At 47.5% G+C, this 22,151-nt stretch overlaps 1 protein-coding gene across 1 annotated transcript in view; it reads right to left on the minus strand.

The window, feature by feature from the left end:
- Positions 1-2,711: 2,711 nt before the first annotated feature.
- MIB2 (MIB E3 ubiquitin protein ligase 2) overlaps positions 2,712-22,151 on the minus strand; it is a 64,510-nt gene continuing 45,070 nt past the window's right edge. Inside the window, 16 exon segments of the mRNA XM_048519197.1 lie at positions 2,712-3,599; positions 4,719-4,784; positions 4,912-4,919; positions 5,157-5,333; positions 7,494-7,672; positions 8,072-8,311; positions 9,144-9,270; positions 11,950-12,104; positions 12,754-12,910; positions 13,530-13,678; positions 14,702-14,835; positions 15,493-15,655; positions 16,627-16,731; positions 17,958-18,065; positions 19,542-19,684; positions 20,753-20,947. Of these exon segments, the coding sequence (XP_048375154.1) occupies positions 3,358-3,599; positions 4,719-4,784; positions 4,912-4,919; positions 5,157-5,333; positions 7,494-7,672; positions 8,072-8,311; positions 9,144-9,270; positions 11,950-12,104; positions 12,754-12,910; positions 13,530-13,678; positions 14,702-14,835; positions 15,493-15,655; positions 16,627-16,731; positions 17,958-18,065; positions 19,542-19,684; positions 20,753-20,947 (2,348 nt within the window). The 3' untranslated portion in view covers positions 2,712-3,357.

A 22,151-nucleotide genomic window follows, 5' to 3' on the forward strand; every position in this document is an offset into this window, starting at 1 on the left:
TGTCCCCAAGGCAGGGCCTGGCAGCTTATGTTTGTACAGGGCAGCCCTATGAAAAATTAGTCTTGCAAACAAGCGTTCCATGTTGACGATGGCATCAGTTTATTTCCTGGCGGTTTTACCTGGGCACCAGGCCTGAGCTAACGCACACACACAGAGAAAAGGACGTGTCTGTTTACTCCCGACTCCCTTCAGGCAGGCCTCCAGTTTTGTTGGCCTCTGCTAGTTGCAGCGCAAAGGTTTCGAAAGTGGCTCCAGCTCTCTCTCTCGCTCTCACTGCAGTTGGCGGAAGCATCAGATCCATTTTGAAGAAAGAAAGGGGAGTGGGGAAAGGACAGCACCCAACTCTGGGAAATAACAACAATTTCCAAGGCAGCGTGCAAAAGGTTGGCACCTTCGAGTTCCTCTGTGGGGCTTTCCATAGGGGGCAGCCATGCTGGAAATAAATTACAGCTGGGGAGGAAATGAGCATTATTCTTAAAGTTTCCCGGGGCCAAAACTCCCACGCTGGTGGCGTTCCACGGTTGGAACTCCCTGTGTGTAAATTGGCCCTGAAAAGCTATTGCAAGCGGGGGCCAGATATTGATTGAAGCTATAACTTTGGGGAACAGGGGGGATATTTAAAGTCTCCTTTTGTGCCATTTACTCATATCCATTATTTCTTCCCCCCATTCCTGGAAGGGCTACTAGCAACTGTGGGCAAACTTTTCCACCCCGTTTGAGGATTGGACAAGACAAGATGCCAAATTTGTAACTGACTATTGGTGGCTCTTTAAATTCTTAAAAGCAGCCATGGGAGAAAAGAAGGGCTGAATCCGGAGACAGAACGAGGGATGGAGCTCTCTCCCCGCCATTCCCCCAATTTAAGCCTCCACACATGTTATTTGCCCCAGAAGGGAAGACCCACAGGTATCTTAAGTTTTCCCTCTGTGGGGCAAAGAGTGGGGAATTGTAACTGGGACAGCAGCCCAGGGGTATGAGGAAAAGACACCTCCCCTTTACAGATAGTTTGTGTAAAATCAACAGATTTTGAAAGCTTTAATTGGCACTTTGCTCCAGCTGCGGCAGGGACTAGAAACTTGTGGTCCTGTTGCTTTAAAAGGAAGAAGCGCATGTGCCGCAGTTGTTCCAAATTGCGGCAGTGCAGCGTGACTCCGCCCTTGAGCCTTAGGGCAGAGAATGTTGGCGTGGGGTCGGCATCTGTGCCAGAGACCCCCACCGCACCGAGCCGAGGAAGGGAGTGAGCCGACGGCGAAGGATCTCCTTCCAAGCTCCGGCCTCTCACGCAATCATCACAGCAGGCTCCGCAAGATCTCGCACCAACCAAACATCGCAAGTACTTATTTTGGGATCAGGTTTCCCCAACCTAGCCAAACCGCCAAAAAACCAAGAGACAGTGGATTTGTGGATCTGTATTTATGCTTCTGGGGCACGAACTGCTTCACTGGGTGGCTGTTTTTTCCCTCTTCTACAAAGCACAGCGGGAAGACAGAGATGCTCGCAGCCTTCTTCCTTCCCAGCACGTTAAGCCTGTCTTCACCTGCCCTTCACAGCTGGATGGAGGGACAGAGACCACCCCCTCAGTGGTTCCTGGGGTTTCTCTCTCGTTCTGCCGACCACACGCCTAGCTGTTTGGGCTGGATGCAATATCGGCCGCGTGCGTGCGTGTTTGTTCTGAAGATTGGGGGGGGGGGGAATGGGAGACGGGAGAGGAGAGCGTTGCTTTTCCACAGAGGAACGAGAACATTGGACGGAAGCGGGAGAAGCAATTCAGACCCAAAAAATAAAGCCGAGGAAGGCCCTCCTGAAAGACCATGGCGGAAACTGCACATTTTGCTCAAAGGAGGCAGAGCAAGCAAGCTGTCACGGCAGGGGTACTGCAGGGATTGGCAGTTGTACCATGCCGAGGAGGGGTCTGGGGCCCCTTCCGCACATGCAGAATAGTGCACTTTCAATGCGCTTTGCAGCTGGATTTTACTGTGCGGAATAGCAAAATCCACTTTCAAACAGTATTCTGCATGTACGGAATGGGCCTTGGTGTATGCCCGATGATGCTGAGCCCGCACGCCGTCTTAACCATGACATAGTGCAGTGGTGGCGAACCTTTGGCACTCCAGATGTTATGGACCACAATTCCCACCAGCCCCTGCCAGCATGCCCAATTAGCCATGCTGGCAGGGGCTGGTGGGAATTGTAGTCCATAACATCTGGAGTGCCAGTATTCGTTTACCACGACATAGTCGCAGAAGCCTCGATATAAAGGACAGTGTCTTATATTAATTTTGCCCCAAAGATGTGCTATGTCTTATTTTCAGGGGATGTCTTATTTTTTCCTGTGTTCTGTTCGTCGGCATGCTTCCAAACAAAAAAACTTTGCTATGTCTTTACTCTTCGGGATAAGTCTTATATTTCTCGTGACCTCATCAAAACCTCTACTATGTCTTATTTTTAGGGGATGTCTTATATTCGGGGAAACAGGGTAGTGTGATGGGGCTGTAAATGTGCAGTTCTGCAGGAGGTATTTTGTTAAGGGCTGTCGCCAAAAGCAAGATTCAGCCCCCCCCCCCCCAGTTCTTTTGATTTTATTGTAACGTCTCAAAAACTCTGCATATACCTCGACTGTATTACCGACATCTGCCGTTGGTTGAGGAATGTCTAAGGTAACACTCTGATATCACAGACTGCAATGGACAAAGAAAAACACCACTGCCCGATAAGAAGAATATTTCTGTTGCCGTGTTATATTTTCACCAAGAAACATTCACTACTTTACCTGAAAGGCACACTCGTACCTCACCCACCCACACAAACGGGCCACCTCTGTCCATCTTTGCTCATCACATTTCAGCAATTTGGGGACTTCCATAACCTCAAAAAAAAAAAAGTTTGGTTGGGCAAAAATGTCCCTCCTTGGACCCTCCCCTCCATGAGAAGGGCGGAGTCCAGTAACACTCCGCCTTTTAAAGTGCAAGAGTATCGGTTTCTCACGGAACTGAAAGACAGCTGCCGCCTTTGGACGCAATGTAATTTTTCTCCTTCTGAAGCTGGGTAAGGCTGTGAAAAGAAATAAACTCCGCCAAAGGACGGCGGGGCCCATGTTTTGGCCTTAACAGGCAATCCTTGCTCTATCAAGTCCGCCATCTTGGGCTGTTCTACTTGTCCAAAACAAAAACGTGGCTGTGTGGAGCACCCGGGCTCTTTTCACTTGCTAAGACAACACACACACACCCCTCCATTTTCAACACAGTTCGCTATAAACATGTTAGGCCGGTCATGGTTCTTCAGAAAAATAAAAATCGAATCCAAAGTTTTTTGCAGGGCGGGGGCGGGGGTGAGGGCAGAGAAGCCGAGGAGCCGCCCTCAAACGAAAATCTGGATCCGTTCGCGGATAGTCTGTCGGCAGATCGGGCACACCGCCAGGGAGTCGCTGCACTCCAGGCACGAGCCGTGCCCGCACTGGAAGACCAGTTTGATTTGGTTGTCGATACAGATTGGGCACGTGATGCGCTCCTCCATTTGCCGGTACCGGTTCTGGAGGTCCTCCATGAGTTTTTGCTGATCCGTCGATTCTGAGCCGGGGCTGCATTCCACTTCTGTGCTGTCTGATAAGAGGGCGAGAGAAAGAGAGAAGGGAAATGAGAGGCGGGGTGCCGCTGGACAACTACGTCATGTGCTCTGCATGGGGCTGCCCTGGGAGATGCTCCGGAAACCTCAGCTGGTGCAAAATGAAGCAGCCGGTTTGTTATAATTTTGCCATCTGAACTGGTTAGAAAGTATAGGTTTTTAACGAGCTATTGTTCTCCAAATTTATGGTTATTGTACTTTATCTTGTTTACTAATTGTTGTCAACTGCCCTGAGCCTGGAAGGGGAGGGGTGGTATAGAAATTTAATAAATTATAAAGAATTAGGACTAATAAAAGGAAACATTTCTTCATGCAGTGCGTGATTGGTGTCTGGAATATGCTGCCACAGGAGGTGGTGATGACCACTCACCTGGATAGCTTTAAAAGGGGCTTGGACAGATTGATGGAGGAGAAGTCGATCTATGGCTACCAATCTTGATCCTCCTTGATCTCAGATTGCAAATGCCTTAGCAGACCAGGTGTTCAGGAGCAGCAGCAGCAGAAGGCCATTGCTTTCACATCCTGCACGTGAGCTCCCAAAGGCACCTGGTGGGCCACTGCGAGTAGCAGAGTGCTGGACTAGATGGACTCTGGTCTGATCCAGCAGGCTAGTTCTTATGTTCTTATGATTATTGGTTGATTTCACAGCTGCCAGATCTTTAGCTGGTTGTTGGCCTTTCATTACAATTCGAGCCTCGCCCAGAGGCCTAGGAAGTTGTAATGTATCGGCATAGTATTCGTGCGGATCCCAGCAGGGCTGCCTTCCTCGGAATTTGACAGATGTTAATTTTGGTCAATCAATTCAAAGATGTTTCGCGTTGGCCTAGTGTTTTCGGATGGTGCCCAGCGTGCCGATTACCACTGGGACGACCTCAGCTGGTTTGTGCCACAGACGCTGAAGCTCGATTTTCAAACCGTGGTGACCTTCTTGTGTCCTTTTTCAATGACCCTGCTGTCACCTGGTACTGTTGTTGTTGTTATTGTTATTAGCAGCAGCAGTTAGCTTTTATAACTTTATTCTCGTTGGTACTGTGTTTCAACATGTGGCTGCTATGTTTTTCAGATCAAAACAGGAGGCAGCGGCCAGAGGTTCTTACCTTGCTTGACCTTCTTGGTTATCGTCACTTGGCATTTGATGCATCTCTTCATTCTCCTGGAACATTCTGAGGAAGACGTGGAAAGGAAACAAACATGGCATCACTGGGTCATATCAGCTAGCAGGCAGATTCAGTGTCCCAGACAAGTGCGTATGTGGTGGGGGATGTGTCTGTGTGTGTTGTTGGGTGGGGCCAGGACAACTAATTTCAGAAATAATAGGAAGACCCAAAGAGGAACAGTGGTACAGTGTAGCTCATTTTCATCAGCTTTTGGAAACTAAGCACGGTTGGGACTTCGAAATGTCCTCCACGGGAGAGTTGGCAGAGGTGTGTGTCATTGGGAATGGACGCCTTATCTGCATGAGAAGGACCCCCACAGACTTTGGTCAGAGTGCCTGTATGCATCAATGGGCGCTCAGCCTCTATACCTCGCATTACACAATGCTGTGCTGGCAGGGATAGAAGTGGACCAGCAAAGCCAACTCCGAGCAGACCAGGCACTCCGAAGGGGCGGCCACCTTTGCCACGCTGAGGTTGGTCATGGTGTTGGGGGTCGTGTGGACTCGCCGCAGGCTGCACGTCACTGCGGAACTCTCCGAGGAGTCTTGCTGATCCCTGTGGGCACAGAAAAGGAGAGGGCGAGTCAGGTCTCTACGGCCACACATACAGGGACGGGATGCAGGCAGGATGCAACGTTTTCCTAACAATTCACTTTCCCTAAATCGTAGAATCATAGAGTTGGAAGGGGTCATCAAGTCCAAACCCCTGCAATGCAGGAACACTACATTCAGCCAGCTTTAAAAAACCTCCAAAGAAGGAGAGTCCACCACACTTGGGTTGTAGCGATTCCACTGTCACCAAACAGCCCCATCTTCAAGCAGTTTTTTCCCGATGTTCAGGGTGGAATCTCTTCCTTTCCTTCACCTTGGAACCCATTACTCCTGGTCCTAATCTCTGGAGCAGCAGAAAACAAGCTTGCTCCCTCACCAACATGACAGCCCTTCAGAGATCTAAGCATGGCTATCATGTCACCTCTTAACCTTTTCTTCATCAAACTAAATGTGCCCACCTCCTTAAGTCTCTCCTTGTAGGGCATGGGGTTCCAGACTTTTGACCATTTTGGTTGCCCTCCTCTGGACCCGTTCCAGCTTGTCAATGTCCTTTTATTTATTTATTTATTTATTTATTTATTTATTTATTTATTTATTTATTTATTTATTTATTTATTTATTTATTTATTTATTTATTTATTTATTTAATTTTTTTGAGTTTTTTATATCACCCTACCCCCAGAGGGCTTGAATTGTGGTGCCCAAAAATCCCCCCGTCCACTTGCAAGTTTTGTCCACTTGCCTCCTCCCAATCCTACGTGCCAGAGATTATCAGACCTTGTGGTATGCTAGAAGTAACCTCGGACAGCTGGTCTTTTCCCCTCTCCTCGGGTGCAGCGGTTAAGAGCGGTGGACTCTAATCTGGAGAACCGGGTTTGATTCCCTCCTACACACACATGAGCGGCAGACTCTAATCTGATAAACTGGATTTGTTCCCCTGCTCCTGGGTCCCGAACTGAGAGCACAGCCTTGGAGAGCTACGTGCTTGGGAACCGATGGTGGGAGGATGGAAGGAGAGGGGGGGTTGCCTAGGTCTCGACTTCCACCTCCGTTTTAAAAAGAACTCTGGAAATTAGGGGTTCATACTTTAAAGAAAACGCTCTTCACCAGACATGGCTTCTCTAACTGCCCTAAATTTCTTAGTTCTGTCAACTGCTCAAATGAATTTTGTAACTCAGATGCTTCTAAAAGAAACAACCTTCCGTATTAAGCTGAGAAGATGAGGTGGGCTTGCCAGCTGTGTAAGGCACCACTCCCTGAAGAACGGTGGAAAGCTTTTTAGGGTGCATTTCAAAATGCTGCTAGCATTTTCCTCTGTCCATCATCCGAAATGCGATGTTGCAGCTGGGCAAAACACCCTGGGCGCAGAAGATTTTGGTGCGTGGACGCTGCAGGGAGAGTTCGCCCGCCTAGGGCTGGGCTTATAGGGGGAGATTTGGGAAGGGGGCTAAAGTGATTAAATTCAGGCTCCCCATGGCTTCTGGCTCTGCCTTTCCCTCTGTCCCCCCCTAGATACGCCATTGTATCTTATTACCAAGCCCTTCATTACCAGCAGAGTAGAAAACAGACTAAACGGGCACAACTCAGTGTGCATATAATGCTTTCTGAATGATCATAGCTTGTCATGTATCCAAGTCTACAAATCCTAACTACCACCCTAAAAGTTGGGCTATAATATTATTGTTACTCTGTAGAGTGTGGCCTGAGGCTATGGAAGAAAGGACACGCCATGTTGGGTGTGACCAAAATTCCATCTTGTCCAGAATCCCAGGAGGATCAGAAGAAGAGGAAGAGGAGTAGTAGTTTGGATTTATACCCCCCTTTCTCTCCTGTACGGAGACTCAAGGTGGCTTGCAAGCTCCTTTCCCTTCCTTTCCCCACAACAGACTCCTTGTGGAGGTAGGAGGGGCTGAGGAGAGTTCCAAAGAACTGTGAGTAGCCCAAGGTCACCCAGCAGGAATGTAGGAGTGCAGAAACACATCTGGTTCACCAGATAAGCCTCTGCCACTCAGGTGGAGAAGTGGGGAATCAAACCCGGTTCTCCAGATTAGAATCCACCTGCTCTTAACCACTATACCACCCTGGACCAATGTCTTGAATAGAACAGATGTCAAGCAAAGATGCCTTCCATAACGGAGGCAGCAAAGGATGGGGCGAGACCTACCTGTATTTTTGGGAGAAGTTCTTGATCAGCTGAACGATGCTTCCATCCATGACCAGGTCGAGGGGGGACTTGCCCCGGTGGTTGGCGTAGTTGATATCCGCCCCTTCTTGTGCTAAATAGCACGCAATAGCTGCCCCGACGTTCAGCTCAACGTTGCCCAGGAAACCAGAAGCCTGCAGCTGACGTGGCAGGCGAGGGAGAGAAGAAAGTGGAATTTTAAGCATCTCCGGTGATTTCCCCACTCCTACCTGTGCACACCTGGAGGAGACTGTGGCACTCAGGACATGTGGTTGGGGAGGGGCAAGACTGCTGGAATGGTTGTGAGACAGAACAGTCTTTGAACAAAGTACTCCACCAACCAGACTTAAGTGCCACCATAATGCTGCGGTGGCTTAAAGCGGGCCACTTCAGCCTATTTTCTCCTCTGCGAGCACTCCTGGCTTCCACCTGGCTAAGCAAATGGCCATAAGGTGGTACTGCAGCTGTTAGAACAACTGGGCTCAGGTGAAATAGGAAAGACCCACGGGGCTCCACGAAGCCATCCAAAGATTTTAATTGGCTCAGCTCCTCAGTCTTACCTTGGCAATGAGGCTGCCTTCATTGTCCGGCTGGTCGTCAGCCATGATGGACATCAGGTTCTGCCTCTCTCAAGGGGGACAATGTGCATGGTCGCGGTCTCCGGCCCTCGCCTTCGGGCGCTAGATGGACGCTAACCCATGGCTCACCAGCAGCTGCACCATCTCCATGTGGCCCTGCGTGACTGCCAAGTGGAGGGGCGTCTGGTTGCGGTTGTTCTTGAGGTTCACATCACAACGACCCTGGAAAAAGGAGAATTGGAGCCGGGGAAGAAGGAGAAGAAGAGTTTGGATTCATACTCCACCTTTCTGTCCTGTAGGGAGACTCAAGGTGGCTTACAAGCTCCTTTCCCTTCCTCTCCCCAATAACAGACACTCCTTGTGAGGTAGTGGTGGGGCTGAGAGAGGTTCCAAAGAACTGTGACTAGCCCAAGGTCCCACCCAGCAGTGGAATGTAGGAAAGGGAACACATCTGGACAGTTCCACCAGATAAGCCTCCTCAGTGATCAAGGGAAAGTGAAGATCCTTAGCAGGATGGGTTGAGGCTTGTTGGCGAGCATGTTCTAGCATTGGGATTGGCCAGATCTGTGGTTGAGACTCCCCTAGGAGGACGTGATCCCAAAGATCTTCCGAAGATCAGATCAGATCCTCTGAAGATGCCAGCCACAGATGCAGGCGAAACGTCAGGAGAGAATGCTGCTAGAACACAGCCATACAGCCCGGAAACCACACAGCACCCAAGTGATTCCGGCCGTGAAAGCCTTCGACAATCCTTAGTAATAATTATGCTAGATACAGAAGTGGAGGAGTGGGGAATCAAACCCAGTTCTCCAGGTCAGAATCCACCTGCTCTTAACCCCTACACCATGTTGGGAGAGGGGGAAATGACTGAGGCAGAGAACAGCGTTGATTGACTGACTGGAATTTCCTCGATTCAGATCCTGGAAGCTGAAGATCACCGAGTTAGATGGACCGTTGTTGAGACTAAAAGTGAGACACCTCCTTATGTTTACGTGAACCCAGTGCAAGTTTCACCGACAAAAAAAGCACCCCCTTTCTCCGTTTCTGGATTTACCTCTTTGATTAGGATCTCGGCCACTTCCTTGTGGTTGTTCAGGGCAGCCAGGTGTAACGCTGTGAAGCCGTCTTCCTTTTTGGCATCTACCAGCTGCCGGGCTCTTGCCAGGATCTTCTTGATGGCTCTGGAGGAGGTTGAAGAGTGCGAAGCAAAAGATTAAAAAGAGGAGGAGGCAGAAGAGGACGGAGTATCCGGACTGGCACTGTTTGTCAGGAAGGGCGAGCGTACAGCAGAGAGACGGGCCCACTCAGCGGTTATTAATGTCCTTTAGTGGTGAGCGCCGGAGGGATCGGTTTTCGGGAGCCAGCAGCCTCGGGAACACGTATCGGTGCGAGAGCCTGAGTCATCCTCTGCACACAGGATCGAATTAAGAGCTGGAGGAAACCCGAGCTCCTCTCGGACCTCCCCAAGCATACATGGGTCAACAAAAAAGAAAAGAGAGAAGGATAATGAGAAGCATGAACCCCCCGAGGGATTCAGCGGACGGCACTCGGTTTCTTTCCGTCCCCTGCTTTTTGCAAGATGATAACAGGCTCAAAAGAAGGGGTGGGGATTGGCAGCATCTCTCCTCGTGCCCCCCAGGTTGTGCCCTCCCCCAGGTTTTATTAAGCCCAAGCTCTTCGTCCCCACTCAAAATTCCTTAATTTACAAAGAGCTAAACAAAAACATATTGGCAGTGGTATAGTTTAAGGATTATTATTTTTATTCCTAAAGTGTCATCTGTAGGACAGTGTTTTACAGAGAGAAGGAGGGATCACACAGGTGATTTGGGGGGAAGGGGGTGAGTGGCTCAAAGGGAAGGAGATACCAGGTGGAGAAGTGAAGGATCTGCATAGGGCAGGGGTGTACTGCCCTAGGGACAAGGGGGGGAAGCAGGACTCCATGATGGGTGTGGGGGTGTGGGCGGGGCTCCTGGAGGTGCCATTCCCCCCTCCCAAAGCCTCTGGGATAGGAATGTAGAGAGGTGTGGGAGGTGCAGTCACGAAGGGGTTTGAAAGTACGGATGAGGAGTCCAAATTGGAACAGGGAGGGGATAGGAAAGGATCTTGGGTGTCACAAGAAAGATGATGGATATAGTAGAGGAGAAAGTGTCATTTGGGAAGGACGGTCTGTGTGTTTAGTGATTCTCCTTCAGAACCTCTGGTTCCTAGGGAAACAACCACACAAAACTTCAAAAACATCTCAAAGTTTTTTTTTTTAAACGCAGAATACATTCAACAGCAGACTTTTGAGTCATACCCTCACCCTGAAAAGCGGAGACAAGGCCGTTCATGGTTTCATTTTTTTCATCTTCAGGCAGCATGCGTCCTCTGAGAAAGAGCTATGCGAAATTGTGGTTCAACTTGGAACCAGGGGTTGGGGCCAAATCTCTGCATGCACGGGGCTGTCTGGGTGATCTCAGGGACCTCGCCAACTCTCACCTTGACCCACCCACCTTACAGGGCTGTTGTAAGGGGTGCAAAAACCCGGAATGCCCTCACGGGCTTCACCCTAAGCTCCCTGAAAGAAGGACAGGGTACAAGAGTTAAAGACTACTAACAGCAGCCCAATCTCCTTCTGAGGAGGGAAACTTCAAAATGATGTTTTCTGACAGAAATAAACCTCAAACGTCCTCTTTCCTAAAGCTTCCTAGCAAACGATGCCCCTGTGTGGCCGTGTTTCTATTCTGCCAGAACCCAAAAAAACTCTTAGCATTCTTTGGGTTGTGCTTACATATGCATCTGGCCTAGGCAAGGCACATTTCAAAAGTGAGAGTCACCACAGAAGAACAAACTACTAAGAGGCTCAATTCTGCAAGACCTTGCTTTAGCCTGCATTACATTTCTGTCCTAGTAAAAACCAATTTTCTTTTCCACTCCAATGTCATTATTTCCACACCTCCTTTTTCTAAAGAATTGCCCAGCTGGCAAACAAAAATTAAGATTTAGTTAATACAGTCAGCAAACTTTCATATCCTTTTTTCATCCACTTGCAACTTATAGTACCTCCAAACCTAGGGCCCTTCCGCACATGCAGAATAATGCACTTTCAATCCACTTTCAATGCACTTTGCAGCTGGATTTTACTGTGCAGAATAGCAAATATCCACTTGCAAACTATTGTGAAAGTCGATTGAAAGTGTATTATTCTGCATGCGCAGAAGGGGCCCTAGACCATAAAATTCTTCCCTGAGCTAAATTGACCTCTCCCTTCTCTCACAGAAGTTGAACCTGCTTGCCAACATTCCATTTGTTTCCTTACTTAGAACACCCCGTCTTTCAAGGCTGCTTATGATTCAAACCCAAAACAGCAGAAGACAAAATCCTCCCGCGCAGAAGACTCGACTGTCCAACAGACATGATATAATAAACAACACTGGAAATGGCAGAAAAATTGTATTTAAAAGCTCACCAAAAAGTATGAGAAAATAAAAACACAGATTTGATAGCACCTAAAAACAGAAGGTACCTGATGGATATTTCTGACAGTGTTCTCCATACAGAGGGGTGCCATCACCAAAAAGACCCTGTAGCCCAGAAACCAATTTCCTCATATAATTATTAACTAAATTTATATCCAGCCATTCATCCCATTATGGAAATCAAGGTAACCTCTACGTTGGCTCAAGAGGCATCCCTACCCAGACACAGACTATATCCAAAATTTTCATGCACAGTCCATGACATCACAGCATTTCAGCCAATGAGTACCAGGGCAACAGTTAAGTATGAGAAAAGATCATATTTTGCTTTCCCCAACCCCTTATTTCTGTCTCTTGCGGGGAGAAAAGTAGAATATAAACAAACAAACAAACAATGCTTACATTTTGTTTCCTTTCAGGGCTGCATGGTGTAGCAGGTTGAATCCTTGCCGGTTTGGGATGGTGAAATCGATAGTGGGGACTTCTGTGAGGGTCTCAATGATGCATTTGAAGTTGGCAGTGATGGCATAATGGAGAGGGGTGTCGCCGAACGAATCCTAGCAGGTGGAAGGGATGAGAGAGGGCAGAGGTGAGATTCTCCTCAAATGTGGAAAAAATATTGATCTCGCCCCCTATTTCCAGGGTCCTGATTCACTTGAGCCTATAGCAGGTTTTCAACATGGGATTTGTCAAGCTTGTGTGGACTAGTGTGGCACAGAAGAAGAACTATGATTAGCCCAAGAAATGGGTTTGATTCCCCACTCCTCCACCTGAGTGGCTGAGGCTTATCTGGTGAACCAGATGCGTTTCGGCACTCCTACATTCTTGCCGGGTGAACTTGGGTTAGTCACAGTTCTCTCTGAACTCTCTCAGCCCCACCTGCCTCACAAAGTGTCTGTTGTGGGGAGAGGAAGGGAAAGGAGCTTGTCAGCCAACTTGAGCCCCCTTACAGGAGAGAAAGGTGAGGAATAAATCCAAACTCCTCTTTCTCCTCCTCTTCTTCTTCTAATGCCAGGGGCTTTCCAAGGTCTTGGGCATCACCTGATACTTGGTTCTTACAACTTGGGCCTTTGCGTTCTTGATCATTTTTCATTGATCTTGCTCCCCCCCCCACCCCCGCTTAGTACTTTGTTTCCCACCGTTCTCCCCACCCAAAGCAATCCCTGCATCCTCCCAATCTTTTCATCGGCTATGTACGGAACCCACCGGCAGGTTGACGTCACAGCTGTGTTCGCACATGGCCTGCACAACTTCCGTGAAGCCTTTGTTGACCGCAATGTACAGGGCCGTACACTTGACGTTGTTCAAGAGGTCTGGATTGGCACCTTTGCTGATAAGCAGGTGGGACACCTCGGCTTGGTTTCTGGGGGGACAAAACCTAAAAATGACTTACAGAACACAGATATTGCGTCCAGGTAGATTTGTTAGCAATCGGTAATCTCTTGCACAAAATCCTCATTCTATGCGGCTTCTCAAAATGGAGGATGCCAGGGTGTCTGGGAACAGCTACAAACGGTCACGGCTCAGGTTGTCAAAACATGTCGCAACCCTTCTAGTCTCACTAAATGAGTGGATTTGCCAACTCTCAATTTCTTGGACCAGTTATCTCAAGCTGGAAGAGTGGATACACCTATGTGAAAATCCACCTTGACGGAGCACCTTCTCTAGGAATCTTCCTGAATACTTAGGGTGAAATTAAATTTAGGTTTTGGCTAAGCTTTACAACTCCCCAAGAAATTTACCACATGCCAATTGCTAAAAGAAAATTGGCATAAGAAATGTGACCCCCCCCAACAGTACAAATTCAAGGCAGTATCAGATATTTATACGGTCAAGCTCTCGGCCAATTTCAACAACATGACAGCCACTGAGATAGCATGGAGGATGGTGGAATTAAGAGAAATTCTACATGTAACCAGGACGGAGGGGTATCAGGAACCAACGCTGGTTTCCCAGCAACAAGAAATTCAGACGTTACTAACCCGAAGGCTGCATAGTGGAGGGCCGTGTCCCCTTCTTCATCCCGCAGGTTGATGTTGGCATGGGCCTGCAACAAGACCTTCACCACTTCCACCTGGCCCAGGTAAGAGGCCACCTGCAGTGCCGTTCTGCCCTGGTTTTTTATATCGACCTGTAGGGAAAGTCGTACTGATGAAAACGAACGGCCAACCGTCCCTACCCCTCGCAACTGGAAAACCAGCATCGCAGGGACTCGGCTCGAGTTGCTGTTTTGTGTTTCATGTGCTCAGAGATTTGTGCGCACCAGGCTGCGAGACGCGTGATGCCTGCAAGGTGAGCGCTGTGCTTGTCTGTGCTTTCGATCTCTGGTGTGCTGAGTCTGCACAAACAGTGGCCAAACCCCCAGTTTAACAGGTACATTTTTAAATTGGCTCGTAGTAACACCCCACCATCTGCTGTCCTAGAGGGCAGATTCAAGAAAATCCCCTATGAGCAGAGGTTGAGTGGTTGCTCACTGGAAGAAGTGGATTCGCTAGTTGCTTAAGTGCCCTCTATATGATATGCTTAGAGAAGAAATCTTGAAGCCTAACTTGACTGAATGGGCTGGAAAAGATCATAAATCATAAGGATTCTCCAGGTGCCTTTATTATGATATTACCGCTGTTTTAATGAAATTTAGTATGTTTTAATGTTGGAGTTTTTATGGGCTGCTGTTATTTTATTTGTATGGTTTGTCCCTAACTCGTTTGTATTAATTTTGTTGTACACCGCCCGGAGCCCCTTGGGGATAGGGTGGTATAAAAATCGAAATAATGAATGAATGAATGAATGAATGAATGAATGAATGAATGAATGAATGAATGAATGAATGAATGAATGAATGAATGAATGAATGGAAACTGAACTATTTGCTGCTGGGTAAGGACCAGAGAATTTCCAGTAATGTAGCTCCGTTTTGTGTTTTAGTAAATAAATACAGGAAAGCAGGTGGATAGGAGACCATCAATTCTTTTAGAGGAATGTTAAAATAAGTTCTATTTTATATTTTAACTTTTTACCTCTTTGTAAAAATTTGGAATGTGGCTTTTTATGAATTATTGTATTATTGGTTGTTAACTGTAAATAAACGTTCGTTCGTTCGTTCATTGGTACCCTGGGTGCATTTAATGTCTCCCACCCTCACAAACCGACTTGCCTTGTCAGAATATTTCTGAACCAAATCCCGGACTTTGCTGACGTTCCCATGGGCGGCCTCTATAACCAGGCGGCCTGGACTGTCCAGTTCAATTTTCTGCGACAGCAGCCTTCCCAGCACAGAGAGCAAGGTGCCTGTGTGGGGATGAGAACCACAGTTAACCCATGTGAGGAGGAGGAGGAGGAGGAGGAGGAGGAGGAGGAGGAGGAGGAGGAGAAGAGGAGGAGGAGGAGGAGGAGGAGAAGAAGAAGAGGAGGAGGAGGAGTAGTTTGGATTTATATCCCCCCTTTCTCTCCTGCAGGAGACACAAAGGGGCTTACAATCTCCTTACCCTTCCCCCCTCACAACAAACACCCTGTGAGGTAGGTGGGGCTGAGAGAGCTCCGAGAAGCTGTGACTTGCCCAAGGTCACGCAGCTGGGGTGTGTGGGAGTGTACAGGCTAATCTGAATTCCCCAGATAAGCCTCCACAGCTCAGGTGGCAGAGCTGGGAATCAAACCCGGTTCCTCCAGATTAGATACACGAGCTCTTAACCTCCTACACCACCAAATCATGCCCAGTTAAAGAGGTACAAAGGCTTCAGCTAAAGAAGTCAGCATGAACGCTCATGAGGTTTCAATACTGCCACAGCTTGTTCTGGGAGAGATTGGAATATTTCTGAACATCCCGTCTCATCTCTCAACATGCCGTTCTAGTGCACCAGCTCAACTAATCACGTCTCAGAGCCCCCAAAGCGCCAACGTAACCTAGAGGGTTAGACACTGGGCTCTGCTTTCATCTCGCGCTCTCACTTTTAGATTCCTTCGCGTCCTCGATGGTCATGAGGTTGGCATCCTCTTCTCGTTGATAGGCCGTCAGGCAGGCAGGGTTGAAGGTCCAGGACTGGCCTGCGAAAGAAACCCGCAAGTCCCCGTCTCCAAAGACTTTGATCACCTTGCCAATGTGCCCGAGGGTCTGCAACAGAAAGGGAAAAACAGTAGTCATGTTTCAAGTTATTCTGTTCGAAGACCCGCTATGGGTCAAAAGGCACTGATTGGTTCTTCCAACCGACTAGCAGACTTCGGGCAACAGCCCAACCCACAACGTCAAGAGTTCTTTGCAGGCCAGGAATTATCAAGAGGAGGACCTCCTTAAACATTTACCTTAATAAAGACTTCAACAGTTTTGCATTGAAGCAGTTTATTTCTTTTAAGAATGAAATTAACTCCAGTTTATAATTGTTTCTTGTTTTTGGCTTGTAACAATAATAACAGTATAATTATGTCATGAGAAATCTTTCCTTTATTGTTGACACAGCTTTAGTTCATTTGGGCCCCTTCCGCACCTGCAGAATAATGCGCTTTCAATCCACTTTCAACGCACTTTGCAGCTGGATTTTACTGTGGGGAATAGCAAAATCCACTTGCAAACAATTGTGAATGTGGATTGAAAGTGAATTATTCTGCACGTGCGGAACATAAGAACAAGCCAGCTGGATCAGACCAGAGTCCATCTAGTCCAGCACTCTGCTACTCACAGTGGCCCACCAGGTGCCTTTGGGAACTCACAGGCAGGATGTGAAAGCAATGGCCTTCTGCTGCTGCTGCTCCTGAGCACCTGGTCTGCTAAGGCATTTGCAATCTGAGATCAAGGAGGATCAAGATTGGTAGCCATAGATCGACTTCTCCTCCATAAATCTGATAAGAACATAAGAACTAGCCTGCTGGATCAGACCAGGAAGGGGCCTCAGTCATACTGTGCGTGCGTACACAACGCATATACTTGTTTTGTGTTTGTGCATGAAAGTATACTAATATGAGCACCACTAGGGGGCACTGAATAACAGCCTTTTCTATTTTTTATTAAAGCAGAAGGGAAGAGAACCAGTTTTTTTTTTTAAAAAAAACAATTACTGGGCTGTCTCAAAATAATAAAAGGAGACTCACGGCAGCCATCTCGTCCGTCCATTCCCCGTGACCTGCTTGCAACTGCTTGACCGTTTCCATATCATCTATCACCCGGACAACATCATCAACCCAAAAGGTGTTGAGCTGCAAGGAAAAAGAAAAATTGGTAGGTGGGGAGAAGAGTATGTTGGGGAAAACAGAAGTTTAGGATGACTGAATCCATAAAGCATCAACTTGTATGGGAGGAAGGAAGGAAGGAAGGAAGGAAGGAAGGAAGGAAGGAAGGGGAAGAGCGTGCCCTTCATACACACATAGAAGGGAGAGGTTTTATAATACCATCATAGAAAAGTCTCTGTGATGCAGTGTGATTTGGTGGCCGGGAAAGCCAAAGAGATTTTGGGCTATATCAGTAGGAATATACCCTGTTTCCCCGAATATAAGACATCCCCTAAAAATAAGACATAGTAGAGGTTTTACTGAAGTGCGAAATATAAGGCATCCCCCGAAAGTAAGACATAGCAAAGTTTTTGTTTGGAAGCATGCCCGACGAACAGAACAGAGAAAAATAAGACATCCCCTGAAAATAAGACATAGCGCATCTTTGGGAGCAAAAATTAATATAAGACACTGTCTTATATTCGGGGAAACATGGTAGTGTCCAGATCGAGGGATGTAATTGTATCTCTCTATGCTGCATTGGTTAGACTTCACCTGGAATACTGTGTACAGTTCTGGAAGTACAATTCAAGAAGGATACTGACAAGCTGGAATGGGTCCAGAGGAGGGCGACCAAAATGGACCATGCCCTACGAGGAGAGACTTCAAGAGCTGGGGATGTTTAGTTTGGTGAAGAGAAGGTTAAGAGGTGACATAATAGCCACGTTTAGATATTTGAAGGGATGTTGTGTTGGTGAGGGAGCAAGCTTGTTTTCTGCTGCTCAAGAGAACCCAGGAGTAATGGCTTCAAGATGAAGGAAAAGAGATTCCACCTAAACATCAGGAAAAACTTCCTGACAGTAAAGGCTGTTCGACAGTGGAATGCACTACCTCGGAGAGTGGTGGAGTCTCCTTCTTTGGAAGTTTTTAAAGAGAGGCTGGATGGCCATCTGTCAGGAGTGCTTTGATTGTGTTTTCCTGCATTGCAGGGGGTTGAATTTGATGGTTAATACTTCGATAAGAGACTACTGAGGAAGTCCAGGGTTGCTCTGAAGAGGCAGGAAATGGCAAACCACCTCAGTTTGTCTCTCGCCTTGAAACCTGAACTAAATTTTAAGCCTATTGATGTCGTGTCTCCGTTTCTGATCCTCTCCTACCTCCTAAGGGAGTGCTTTGGGACTCAACAATATGGACAGAATACCGGCAGAACTCACCTTGGTCAGAGCTCCTGGATGGAACGTCCAGCGGATATCAGTATTGAACTGCACCCTGACGTCTCCTCGATCCGTGATTCTGTGCACGGTGCCTGTTTGCCCAATGAACTTTTAGGATAGAAAAGAGACATAGAAAAATAAGGGGCGGAGAGAAGTGTGGGCGAGAGAGAAAAAAAATTGTAAAGACTTGCACATGAAAGCAGACATTGTGAGATACTGAATTAAGTTAAGGTGCTGGATGTATCAGTACAAAGAATAGTTCAATACTTTTTAACAGCTGCCGAGGCTAGTTTTTGGAAGAGAAAAGCATCTCCGCAGCAAACTGGATCAGTTAAGGAAAATTTGAGAGATGGCGCCGTTAGTTTTCCTTGCTTTCTTCATAGACTTTATGTAAGGAATCAGCAAGGTTCAGTCCAAAAGTAACCTTAATAGTTCTTTATTAGCCGGCTTTCATGATTGGCTCTACAGAGTAGTTGCCACTCATTCAGAGGGTCTCATAGCAGCTAACATTAAAACCTTACAAGCAAATTAAGCGCAACAGGAAAGCAGAAACAAATATAAAATGTTTAACTGTAAAATGTTAAACTGTTAAAATATGTGGCTAGCGCCGTGCCACTTACAAAACAACCCAAATGGGATTACATCCCAAAGGCCAGTCTATACAATTTGGCATTGTTTGCCCTGCGGAAACTAAACAAGGTTGGGAGGACACGGGTGACATCAGAGAAGGCATTTCACAGGGAAGGGGCTACAACTAAGAAGGTCCTTCATTTGGTGACAACTAACCAAGCCTTCCTGGGTGGGGCACCTGCTAGAGGCCCCTTGAGGAAGACCGAAGGGAGAGCAAGTAGTAGTTAAGCTTCCCGTTTTGGTTAATAACAAAGAAATTAAAGTTTGGGAAGCATTTTCGATTTCCTCATTAGATTAGGTTGAAAGGATTATTTGTGAGTAAAAAAGGTTTTGTGTGTACTGGTCTGTCTTGAATTATATTGAGTCATGGAAACACCTCCTTATTTTGTATTTATTATCGAGCGAGATATGTCATCTGATGTTTTCTGCTTCAGTACAAGGCTAAGAATGTGCTTCTTTAGAACCTACTCAACCCCGGAAACTACTCAGTACAACGTGGCAGTAACCAGATGAAGAAGAAGAAGAAGAGCTTGGATTTCTATCCCGCCTTTCTCTCCTGAAAGGAGACTCAAAGGGGCTTACAATCTCCTTTCCCTTCCCCCCACAACAAACACCCTGTGAAGTGAGTGGGGCTGAGAGAGCTCCGAAGAACTGTGACTCTCCCAAGGTCACCCAGCTGGCATGTGTTGGAGTGCACAAGCCAATCTGGTTCACCAGGTAAGTCTCCACAGCTCAAGTGGCAGAGCAGGGAATCAGATCTGGTTCTCCAGATCAGAGTGCACCTGCTCTTAGCCACTACACCACGCAGGTGTGGGAGGCTTCTGTCCCTGAGAAAGCTCACCTACTTTCCAATGCCCATTAATTCACCTCTGGGCCCAATCCCCAAAGCCACCCAAAGGGGGCAGCGACCAGCAGTGGTGCACATGTCTCCAAAGTAGCGGATTCTGTCCGTACCTCGGCCATTTTCGGGTTCCAGCCCCCGTGTCCTTCTTGCATCTCTCGCAGAATGTCGATATCCAGGAGGCATTTCACCTTGTCACCGTGTTGGAACGGGTGCCTCTCTGTACTCTCCTTCTTCTGCAACTCCGCGGGCTTCCCTGGGAGGACACAGAACGTCAAACTGGAACGCCTCCCCAAAACGGATGGGCACATTTTGTAACAGTTTGTCTGCCCCTCGAAGGCAGATCTGTTCACCTTTCTTCTTCCCACAAGTGGGGGCAAAGGGGAAGTTCCTATCATAGAATCACAGAGTTGGAAGAGACCCCAAGGGTCATCAAGTCCAACCCCCTGCAGTAAAGGAACACGCAATCAAAGCATTCCTGTCAGATGGCCATCCAGCCTCTCTTTAAAAACCTCCAGACTCCACCACACTCCGAGGCAGTGCATTCCACCGTCAGCCCTCACTGTCAGGATGTTTTTTCCTGATGCTTAGGTAGAATCTCTTTTTCTTCACTTTGAACTCATTACTCCTGGTCCTAGTCTCTGGAGCAGCAGAAAACAAGCTTGCTCCCTCCCCAACATGACATCCCTTCAAATATCTAAACATGGCTATCATGTCACCTTTTAACCTTCTCTTCACCAAACTAAACATCCCCAGCTCCCTAAGTCTGCACTTGTAGGGCATGGATTCCAGACCTTTTACCCTTTTGGTCGCCCTCCTTTGTACCCGTTCCAGCTTGTCAATATCAAGGGAAGAGTTACTTCCTCAACTGGACATAACCCCCTTGGCTGATTTCAGGCCTGGTAGGAAACAGATGACAGACACAGTAGAGGTATCTGTATATTATTTTCCAACTGGGAAAAAGCAGAGGCAGGGCGGAACAGATAACCCTCGCCAGCTTTGTCCAGCACTATGGCCTCTACCCATACTCCTTCTCTTCCCATGAATGTTCCTGACAATTATATTACATGTCTGCAGATCTGATCAGCAATCCTGTGTACTTTGGGCATTAAAGACAAGCAGTAAACCCTGTTTCCAAACTAGATATATCCAATGGTGGGATTCAAATAATTTAACAACCAGTTCCGGTGACGGGATTCAAATAATTTAACAATTGGCTGTTTACAAGCACCATTTCAACAGCCGGTTCTGCCGAAGTGGTGCGAACCAGAAGAATCCCACCATTGAATATATCCTATAAACCCCGAGGATCAAGAGGTCCCACCTAATTTAGGGAGATGTTCTTTATAGTAAAAACCTCCAGACGCCTCCACAATGCACTTCAGGTCCACCTTTCCTTTGTGTCCGATTCGGTACACGTTCGTGGTGCCGTCAGCCCACGTGACACTGGCCACGCTCCGCCCGGTCTCCACGTCCCAGCCACGGATGTCAATGACTCGCCCGGTTTTGCCCTCGCCTCCTGAACGAAAGGAGAAAAAGCCGAAAAAGGAAACTGAATTTTCGCCTTCACGAATGCACAGAAAGGTAGGCTGCAGGTCACTCAGGAATCTTCACGTCTGAGTCGGGATTTACACCTGCAAAACACACTCAGGAGGGCTTTCATACACAGGTAAAAGGGCCGCACTATTACAAAATGGTTCCAAAAGATGCTTTAGTAAAAGGATACGAACCGTAGACTATACTAATATGTATATGTGATGGAAAATAGTTAGCTGAACTATGTATTAGCTAGAAACATGTGATATTATGCAACCAGTATTATTAGGAAGCTGAAGTATGTGAACATGGAGTTTACAGACTTCATCCCAAAAGGGGGCGTGTCATGGAAGATGCTATCGCTACAGTAAAGGGAAGTCACATATGACTGTGAAAAGCATCTTTGACTTTAGATGTCCCGGGGGGTGGACAGGAAACTATGCAGAGGGTGCCAGCATTGAAACTCTGCAAGGCCTAAGTTACCTCGCAAGGGCCTGAACAGAGTTTCCCGAGAAGTGTGTTCGTGCTGTTTTAGAATTCCATCTTTGAGACATTACGGTCAGAGAAGGATCTCTCTGGGCCAAGTGGGTTCCCTGAATGGGGACAAAGAACCAAAGGATATGACCACCTAAGCAATCCCTTAACTGCATCTAAGTTTTATTTCTTTTATTTCTGTTTTTTTCAATAAAAAATCGCTGAGACTCTCAGCTGGTTGGAGTTATTGGAGAAAAAAAGAACCCAGGTTTTAATGAAACAAGCATTGGCTCTCCCAGGTTTGCTTTCATGATATGGTGGCAGCATTTTGGGATCTCTGGATACCTCAGAGGCAAACACCTTCGCGGATTTGTATGGCAGGCTTTGCTTTCGCGGATTCCAGTGTGAGCATTTTGGGAGGAGAAGGCTGGCGCGGCAGGTTGAGATGGTAACCAGAGAGTCTGATGCTGATGGCATGAGTGCTTTGGGAGAAGTGATGTGCCAGGATCCGGTGCAGGAGAAGTCAAGGGGCCAGGGCTCAGGTCTTGGAGTGGGGCTCAGAGTGGCTTCTCTCAAGCCGGGATGGCAGGAGTCTCCCAAGAAGCCTTCATGCTGCATCTACAGGCTATGGGGAATCTTTTATCGTTAGCACAGCAGAGAAAACAACTTCCAAAAAAATCTCAGTGCTGAGGGGATCAAAAGTCTCAAGGGGA

This window comes from Sphaerodactylus townsendi, linkage group LG16, assembly GCF_021028975.2.
Source record: "Sphaerodactylus townsendi isolate TG3544 linkage group LG16, MPM_Stown_v2.3, whole genome shotgun sequence".
NCBI lineage: Eukaryota > Metazoa > Chordata > Lepidosauria > Squamata > Sphaerodactylidae > Sphaerodactylus > Sphaerodactylus townsendi.